This window comes from Carya illinoinensis, chromosome 3, assembly GCF_018687715.1.
Source record: "Carya illinoinensis cultivar Pawnee chromosome 3, C.illinoinensisPawnee_v1, whole genome shotgun sequence".
NCBI lineage: Eukaryota > Viridiplantae > Streptophyta > Magnoliopsida > Fagales > Juglandaceae > Carya > Carya illinoinensis.
In genome coordinates this window covers 51,652,564-51,662,654 of record NC_056754.1, presented here as the reverse complement: position 1 = coordinate 51,662,654, position 10,091 = coordinate 51,652,564, and the positions used below count along the sequence as shown (strand labels likewise).

Here is a 10,091-nt window from a genome sequence, read left to right as displayed (position 1 = left end):
AGACCTTGGACCTGCTATGAAAATCTTAGGTATGGAGATAATTAGAGATAGGAAAAGAAAATTACTCTGCTTATCACAAAAAACATACCTACAAAGAGTACTTAAAAGATTTAGCATGGATTTAGCAAAATCTGTGAGTACCCCAATAGGTCAGCATTTTAAACTTTCTGCAAATCAGTCCCCTAAAACTGATGATGAAAGGGAATTTATGATAAAAATACCATATGCAAGTATGGTAGGTAGTATCATGTATGCAATGGTTTGTTCAAGACCAGACCTTACCTATCCTGTTAGTCTAGTGAGTAGGTTCATGGGAAACCATGGGAAACCCCACTGGCAAGCACTGAAGTGGGTGTTTCAATACTTAACAGGCTCCTCAGGTGTAGGGCTAAGTTTTGGTGGCAATGTGTTAAGTGGTCAAGAAATATGTGGATTTGTAGATTCTGATTTTGCTGGAAACTTGAATACAAGGAAGTCCCTGACTGGCTATGTATTCATTGCCTTTGGTGGTGCTGTGAGTTGGAAATCTAATTTACAATCAGTTATAGCTTTGTCAACAACTGAGGCTGAATACATAGCCATGACAGAGGCTATAAAGGAGGCTTTATGGTTGAGAGGTATAACAAATGAACTAGGTTTATTTGAGGGTAATATCACAGTTTACTGTGATAATCAAAGCACTATACATCTCACAAAAAATCAAGTTTTTCATGAAAGATCAAAACATATTGACATTAGACTTCACTTTGTTAGAGATGTGGTTGCAGGTGGTACTGTCAAAGTGGAGAAAGTGCCAACAGAAGAAAACCCAGCAGACATGATGACTAAACCTTTGCCAAGATCAAAGTTCAGGCACTGCCTAGACTTGATCAAAATGGAGGAGAGCTGACCAGGGATTAAAAGGCGGGATCTGGCCAGAGATGGGGAACCTTGAAGTCAAATTGATGACAAGGTGGAGATTGTTGTGTTCTGTGTCAATAATTTGTATAAATAAGGACGTTCTTGTAATTTTACATATATATTAACTCTGTTTGTGTAATCCGGTGGTTATTACAAAGCCACGTGTTTAGATCATATGCATTAGGGTTGGCCGTGGTATGAGTCTGTAGTATAAAAGGCCATGTGATGGCCACTGTACAGAAAGAGGGAAAAGAGGGAAAACAGAGCCATAAGAAGAAAAATGCAAAGGGGCTTCGAGAGAGAAATTAGGGTTTGAGAGAAACTTGTAATCTGAAAGGGATAGTGAGGGAGTTAAGGTCATTTGGTGGCCTGAATCTTGTAACCTACCTCTGGTGCATTTTGAAGCATGAATAACACGATCTCTGGCCAGTTCCCCTATGGACGTAGATCCGAATGGATCGAACCACGTTAAATCCTCGTGTTCTTGGTATTTTCGTTCCATTTTCTCATTGATAAATCTGATTATGTTTTCTGTTTGTGATTTCTTGAATCAATCTTGCTAGCTTGTTGCATTATTTGTTTATCTTGTCGAAAACCTAAAATCAACAGTATTTATACTGTCAAAAGTGCTTATAAGATGTTTAAATCTTTATGTTCAAACAAACAGAATGTGGAATTCTCTAATGCTATGAGAAGAGTGTGGAAATCTATATGGAATATGAAGCTTCCTTCAAAGGTGAGAATTTTTGCTTGGAAAGCTGCCAAAGGGATTCTACCAACAAAGTCCAATTTACAGAAAAAGAAGGTGTTAACAAAGGAGGGTTGTGATTTCTATAATGCATAAAAGGAAAATACACTACATGCACTTTGCTCCTGCCCTTCCATAAAAGAAGTAATGTCTCTTTATTTCCTTCAATGGTAGTTATAAGAGAACATGAAACTTTTCTTAACATAGCTCAGAGGATACAACAGAATAAGGGACCAGAGATGCTTGAATTGTTTTTCCTAATATGTTGGAGCTGCTGGTATAAAAGAAACATGAAGATGTTCGAGACAAAGGTAGTGAATGTTGAGATTATTGTTGGAAATGTTTTAGCAATGCAGAAGTCATATAAGGAACTCAAGAGTAAACCTGTTTCAGTTATCAGACAGCAATGCAGATGGGAATCCTCGCCTTTTGGTGTGTTTAAACTTAATGTAGATGGAGCTTTTTCCTCTACAGTTCTTCTACAGACAGTCGGGTAACGTAGTCGGCGTGCAGTCGAGCATGCCACGTCAGCTGGTTTAAAAAAAAAATGAAACGAAGAAATGCGGGAAGAGAAATACGGCTTTGGCTTGTTGGGGAAGCTTTCTGAAACGAGCATGGTGGTCTGAGCTAGTTGCATCCGTGTGGTCTGAGATTTCGTTTGTTCACCATGTTTTTCAGATCGTCTTCTTCAAGCTGGTGGGAAACATTGTAGCATGAAGTGGAAGAACTCTCTCTTTGCGTCATCCTCTTCGGCGTCGTTGGCTGTATGAAAAACTGGTAAGAGCTACAACCGGGTCTGGGTTTTCTTCTTCTTTGTATAAATGTTCTTCGTGTGGGTCTCTAGCATGTGGGTTTATCTGTTATATTAATGGAGAAGTGATTTGGACGCCTATGATTTTTGCTAAAAACTCCTACCTTTTTTTGTTGTTGCTGAAGTTAGGATCTTTGCATGATAGTCTGAGTTAAGGAAGTTGGCAATCCGAAGAGAAACCTACAAACTCTTCCTTGCTTTTGACACCACGTACTGGTTGCCCCCTTCCTCAATAATGTGACTAAAGCTCTGTTTGAACCTCTATTCATCCCACTGAAAAGAGCGTATGAGCTTTGGACAGATGAGAAGAGAGTAACCTGCTCTAGAGGTAAATGCTCTGCAATACATGATGTTAAGCTGAAGGGAAAATAAATTTTCTAGTCTCCTAGGTCCAAATCCAACCGAGGCAGGTCCATTATTTCATTCCCTCAATGCCATATTCCCTGTTGTATTGGTTAATAAATTGAAGGCTAAATCCAACCGGAACTGTGAGCGTATTTGGTGTGGGACTAACGAGAAATGGCACTAATAAGCATGATGAAATTGCACTTTGGTGATTTTATATTGTGAACCATTTTTATGGAAGTAACTAATGATAAATATTAATTTTAATGAGCAGTTTGGTTAATGAATCATTAAGTTATATTCGGATTCTATGATTGGTTTGCTAAATGAATAATCAATTGCCATATTCAAGGCGATGTTGTGGTGGAGTGTATTAGCTTGAGTGTGTTAGCTTGAATGATGAAATGGCACGTGAGTACAAGTCATTTTCAGAAGCAAATGAATCATCAATTGCCATATTAAAGTCATTTTCAGAAGCAAATGTCTTATAAGTAAGTTGTTTCTAGTGTCGTTGGCTAACAACAATAATTAAGTGTTAGAAGATTAAAAAAAGAAATGGATCCTAAACCGCTTTTAGCTCTAGATTTTGTCTTAGAAGATTTACTTGAATTACAAAAATATATCCCCTGTTGTTTGCCTGAATAAAATCAAGCTTCCATCTAACTAACATGCCCACCGCATTTTGCTTGTTTTAAATGGCATTATCATCACTTCTTTCTTTCTTTCTTTCTTTCTTTTTTTATAACCTACTACTTATATTTGATGATGATGGGAGTATGATGAAATTTATTTTTTGTAAGAATTATTTTGGAAAATTCTGCATAAAGTGGGAAAGATAGAGTCACTGTCACAATAACATGGTACTTGGCCCATTGTGTTTGCACTATTTTGATGGCCATGGAAAATAACATGGTTCCTGCTGTGTGTACTTAATATTGTATGTATGTAATTGTTCATCAACCTACATTCATGGTTAGAAGGAAAAGAAAAAGATTACAAAATGTTTTAGGAGATTTGGTCTGGAATATACACACAGAGGGGACCATTCTCACTGGCCAAACAAGAAAGTATCTAGATCCTAGTGGGTTAATTTTCCATGTTCTTTTTCATTTCTTGCTCCGCAGCCTATTGGGTTATAATATGTACAAGCTGACTAATATATTGATGTGCAATTACATGTTTTAATTGGAGCATAAATATAAAGAGAGTTTACTATTTAACAAACGGTTTCATTTGTACGAACACCGTTATTCCATTATAAAGGTGGTTGTACAATTTTCTCAGATTTCAGCATGGGAAAAGGGGAAGAAAACCCACAGCTCTCAATTCCATCTAGCTCAAATCCCCCAGATGCTGTATGACTTCCTATTATTTTTAACATTTGTATGCACTCATCAACCTCGACCTTGCTAATTATAACTTAATAATCTTTATGTTAGGACATCCCAACAACTGCTCCAAACATGCCAAAATATACTTATTATCCACCACGGCCTGCGTGGGCACCTGCTTTTATGCCATATCCAGATGCATACCAATATACAAGCAACATTCAGATGGTAATACCCCATTACTTTGTTTATTTATTTATGTTATGAATTTATTGGAAGCATAATTATTTATGTTTGTGCAGAATGCTGGTTACCCATTTCAATATGGGATGGGACATCCGAATCCTCTCATGGCTACAAGCTCTGCAACAGAGGTGCCGATTTGTAAAGAGGATACACCTGGGTGTGAAGAAACTGAATCACCCAGTTCCTCCTCTAGAGTGCATGAACATGGTGAAGAGGAGAGGCCAGACCTACATGAAACCGAGTATGGCACTGTCGGTTCACCTCCGTTAGACCAATTGGATGGTGGCTCACCTCCGTTAGGGCAAATGGAGGGTGGTGATATGATTATGGAGCCAAAATCGGGGATGCAGTTTGATTCTTTTGAGGAATTAATGGAGTATTATAGGCTATATGCTAAGAGATGCGGTTTTGGATCCATGACACAACTAAGTGAGAGAGATGACGAAGGAAATATCAGATATGTCACCATTGGTTGTACTCGTGGGGGAAAAGCGCGGAATAGGACAATGAATGTCGCCAAGCCACGCTCGACAGGGAAAATTGACTGTAAGGCTCGGATTAATGCCTTAAAAGTCCAGGGGAAGATGCAGTTGACCACAGTCCATAATACCCATAATCATGGGTTGAGTCCACAGAAATCCCGGTTCTTCCGATGTAATCGCGAAGTTAGTGAGGCCGTAAAAAGAGTACTAGATACTAACGACCTTGCTGGCATTCAAATGAACAAGAGCTTCGGATCTCTTGTTGTTGGTGCGGGAGGATTTGAGAACCTCCCATTTTTGGAAAAGGATTGTCGTAACTACATCGACAAGGTAAGACATTTACGACTTGGAGCAGGTGGTGCTGGAGCGCTTCGAGACTATTTTGCGAGGATGCAATACAAGAATCCCGGATTCTTTGCCTTGATAGATTTAGATGATGATGGGAGGTTGAAGAATGTATTTTGGGCAGATCCACGCAGCAGGGCAGCTTATCAAGATTTTGGTGATGTGGTAACGTTTGACACCACGTACCTAACAAACAGGTATGGAATGCCCTTTGCACCCTTTGTTGGTGTAAACCATCATGGGAAATCGATTCTCTTTGGAGCAGGGTTAATTTCCAGTGAAGACACAGAGACTTTTACATGGTTATTTCAGACCTGGCTAGAGTGTATGGATGGTATAGCCCCGCCAGCTATTATTACTGACCAGGATAGAGCAATGAAAAATACCATTTCTATTGTATTTCCAAAAAGCAGACATAGATTTTGCCTGTGGCATATTCTTAAAAAAGTCCCCGAGAAGCTTGGTTCCCATCGTGCCTACAAAAGTGGCTTGAAAACCCAGCTGATGAAATGTGTTTATGACAGTCAAACCATTGAAGAGTTTGAGAAATCTTGGGAAGAGTTAATTGGCGCGTACAACTTGGAAGAGAATGTGTGGTTGCAAAGTTTGTATGCTGAGCGCACGCATTGGGTACCAGTATTTCTAAAGGAATATTTTTGGGCTGGTATGAGTACAACACAACGGAGCGAGAGCATGAATGCATTTTTTGACGGATATGTTCATGCGAAGACAAACTTGAAAGAGTTTGTCGACCAATTTGACAATGCCTTGAGGAAGAAAATGGAGAATGAAATCAGCTTGGACTTCCAATCTTTTAGCGTTACAATTCCATGCATATCTAGATCTCCGATCGAAAAGAGATTCCAACAGTTGTACATGAATGCAAAATTCAAAGAAGTGCAGGAGCAAGTTATGGGTCTAGTCGATATGGACCCATCTCTACTTAGACGAGATGGTGTGAAGAAGACCTATCTGGTAGAAGATGAAGTGCTAGTTGACGAGTTCACTAAACATGTTAACTTTCATGTGGACTTCAATGAGGAAGATTGCGATGTTAAGTGTTCATGTGGGTTATTCCAGATGAGGGGGATACTGTGCAGGCATATCTTGGCCATATTCAAATGTAACGGGATAAAAACTGTGCAAGATAGATACATTTTGAATCGATGGAGAAAGGACATCAAACAGAGATACACGTTAATCAGCAGTACATATGACACAGGGTCTCAGCGGGAAGATAGTAACAGATATTCAAGCCTATTGAATATCTGTTACCGGATGATTACACGTGCAGCGGGTTCAAAAGAGCATACTGAGGATGCAGTGGCAAAGTTGTATTCTATGATTGAGTTATATGGTGACACCCAAGAACCCCCTTCAATTCCCAAATGCCAGACCAATGTTGATGGTACATCAAATAACATAAATGACGTGCCAAGTGAAAAAATTGTACTCAGTCCACGAGTTGTGCGCGGAAAAGGCAGACCCCCATCTCTGAGACGAGCATCCAGGATGGAGCAAGAGATGCGCAAATTTAAACAAGGGACTAAGTCAGCAACTGCAAAGGGAAAACGTAAAGAGGTAATTTTGGATATATTATTTGCTGTTGTTTGAGTTACATTGGGTAAATACATGTTTATTTGAGTTGATTCTTATGCAAATATTGTGATGACACATTTAATTTGGTTTCTTGTATGCCAAATTTGTGAGATGGAAGCACACTGCCAACCCAAAACACGTCTAGAAATTTATTTGGGCCATCAGAGAGATAGCTATTAATGATGCAGGAAATGTAAAGGTATTTGAGTTCTAGTCATCTTATTAACTAATCATATTTTTAGAAAATTCATCTCAGTGTTTTTAACTAATTATACAGTTTCATTGTTTTTGATATCTGGGCCTCATTAGACTGTGCCAGTCAGCTCAAGTTATGAAATCAACATGCAAATAATGGTTGGGAGTCAAGAAAGTGTAATATTCCTAAACAAGGCTTATTTTAATGTGTCAATAATGTGTCATATTCTACTAACCGATATATGATGTATAGGTATCACTTGGAGTGGATGGATCACAACCTGTGGATGGATCACAAGCCATGCAATGATATATGGTTAAACATAAAGAGGTATGTATAAGAAAGTTTTCGTTGGGAAGAGTTATAATTTTTATTTGGTTTCCTACTTGGTATTATCAAGAAAATAGTCTACTAGATATGAAGTCAAACCATTTCTAAAGGATTATTGTTGGTGCAGGAGTATGTATTGGCCATATTTTGTTGTGCTGACAAGGTTGAGACTATTTTGTTGTGGAAGAACGATATTTTGTTGGGGTCCATACAGGTTTTTGTAAATCTTCTTGGAAGAAAGATTGGTGGGTGAATTTTGGAGTTGCTGTTTTTGACAAGTGAAATGATATATCACTTGGCTACCTCGGCTGAGCAAATTAATGTGGGAAGAAGGGTTGCAAGTGACATGGCTTGCATTTTGATTCTTGATGCAAGCCCATAGTATGTAGTAATAGGCAGTTGTTGAACCTCCCATTAATGTGGTGAAGTGTTGGTGAAGTATGGCCCCATTTTTGTAAGAAAGTAATTTATGCATGCCTATATTGATTCAAAGTTTGTACAGGTGGGAAGAAAGTAATTAGGTGATAGATTCAATTATATCTTTGCTGTAATTGGTATAAAGAAACAGGAAGGAATGCATGTCTATGAAGAAACTGTAATGTGGGAAGAAGGGTTGATTTGATGTAATATGTCTATGAAGTTGTAATTATGATTCATGAAAAAAGAAAGCCCATGGTTCTTATACGGTTTCTATATTCTTGTGGCAAGTTTCATGATTTCTGGAAATTGTGGTGATTGAGTTAGCTGTTTCTGGTATCGTGACAATTAACAGGGGGAAACTGTAGTGATTGTACATAAGAAAGTGTATTCATATGATGCAAGTCCACGAGTAGCTTTAGATTGTTAAGAGTTAGCAGGTTAATTTCACTGTGGACGGCAATTTGGTGGTTACCAATTGCCCAGATTGTTTTCTAAAGGAAAGATGGTTATCTTTCCAAATCCAATAGGTCAGGTCAATACAAGCACTCAATCCAACCACCTATGCAATTAACAATTTTGAATGATAACCAAACAAAAACACAAATTTCATTGATACTGGAACTGTGAATACAATTTGGCCAACTGGGTTATACAAGTGCAACGGGTTCAAGAAATCTAATACATGTACAGATATGATTGAGTGCTTCTACATATTACACAATTACATCAACTCCAACCTAATACAAAAAAGTGTGTACATCACATATATTGTCGACCATTGGTCATCTTAAGTTTTGACCAACTTAAAGCATGGTTAACTTACAAATATTTTGCAATAGAAATAACATGAGCAAATTAACAGACAGTATTACATCCCATATTCACTTAGTTACTAGCAAGTAACAAAGGAGAACAATGACAAAAGCCCAAAATAGCGAAGCTAGTGTGCGGGGGCGCCTTAAGTCAGCTTGTTGCTGAAGAAGGATCGATATATTCTTCACAATCTCCTCATTTATGGTGGTCAGCTCTATCTGCCTCTTCTCTATCTCATCTGCCATCTTTCTGAGTTGAATCTCTCTTCTTTGAATATTGTCCAGTATCTGATCCAGGTATGCCTCTTTCCTTAACAGATCATTCTTCCTTTTCAGAAGGTCTTGATCTATGTCTTGACTATCTGCCCATTTGAAGTACTTGCAGTATGGCAATCTCTAATCATGACAAAGGGAAATATTAGATAACATGAACAAGAAAGTATGTGAGACTATAAACACATGGTGCAAGTGCCTTGAATGATGTAGCAACAGTTACCTTAGTGTTGTACTTTCGACATCCTAGGAAGGCTCGGCCAGGATTTGTGGAAGTATTTGAGTATCTCACTGTGGCTTCAATGTCACAGAAGCACACAGGTGTACTCAAAGTACGATTTACAACAGATGCAGAAGACATTGATGATGATGACGACATTTTAATCAAAACCAGATTGACACTACGATAATCTAAACAGCTGTAAAAAAACATTTTACAATAGGCAACATCAACAGAATTGACTAGCTAAATTTTAAATTAATAATGTAGCAAATACAACAAAAAAATTAATGGGTTATTTGGCATGGGAGTAGAAACAGAGTTAACTAATAATAGCTAACATGAGAAAGGATTGATTCATGGTGAAAATTGAATGATTCATGAACTCCAACTCATGCAAATGTAGAGATCCAACCCAAAAAACAAGATTGACTAGCTAAATTTTAAATTAATAATGTAGCAAATCCAACATAAAAAGCAAGGGTTATTTGGCATGGGAGTAGGAACAGAGTTAACTACTAATAGCTAACATGAGTTATAGTTTGATATATGGTGAAAATTGAATGATTCATGAAAGTATAACTCAAAATGTAGCAATCCAACCCAAAAAACAGAATTGACATTCTAAACTATAACTTACTAATGTAGCAAATCCAACCTAAAAAGCAAGGGTTATTTGCCATGGGAGTATAAACAGAGTTAAGCTAACATGAGAAAGGATTGATTCATGTTAGCTAATTAAATGAATCATTCCATCAGTTATAACTCAATAATCTAGCAATCCAACCCAAAAAACAGATTTTACATTCTAAACTATAACATACTAATGTAGCAAATCCAACCTAAAAAGCAAGGGTTATTTGCCATGGGAGTATAAACAGAGTTAAGCTAACATGAGAAAGGATTGATTCATGTTAGCTAATTAAATGAATCATTCCAACAGTTATAACTCAATAATCTAGCAATCCAACCCAAAAAACAGATTTTACATTCTAAACTATAACATACTAATGTAGCAAATCCAACCTAAAAA

The 10,091-nt window shown here is 37.7% G+C and overlaps 1 protein-coding gene across 1 annotated transcript; it reads left to right on the top strand.

The window, feature by feature from the left end:
• The first annotated feature begins 1,938 nt into the window (after nucleotides 1-1,938).
• Nucleotides 1,939-7,312, top strand: LOC122304938 (protein FAR1-RELATED SEQUENCE 5-like). The gene is made up of 5 exons (XM_043117199.1): nucleotides 1,939-2,080; nucleotides 4,089-4,159; nucleotides 4,244-4,363; nucleotides 4,438-6,789; nucleotides 7,256-7,312. The coding sequence occupies exons 1-5, from the start codon at nucleotides 1,939-1,941 to the stop codon at nucleotides 7,310-7,312; spliced, it is 2,742 nt and encodes a 913-aa protein (XP_042973133.1).
• Nucleotides 7,313-10,091: the final 2,779 nt, after the last annotated feature.

Bases quoted from the DNA above. Each gene is read 5' to 3' on its own strand.
- LOC122304938 (XM_043117199.1), top strand. From the start codon at position 1,939: ATGAAGATGTTCGAGACAAAGGTAGTGAATGTTGAGATTATTGTTGGA. The intron at 4,364-4,437 runs GTAATACCCCAT...ATGTTTGTGCAG, and splicing joins ATACAAGCAACATTCAGATG to AATGCTGGTTACCCATTTCA. The intron at 6,790-7,255 runs GTAATTTTGGAT...TATGATGTATAG, and splicing joins CAAAGGGAAAACGTAAAGAG to GTATCACTTGGAGTGGATGG.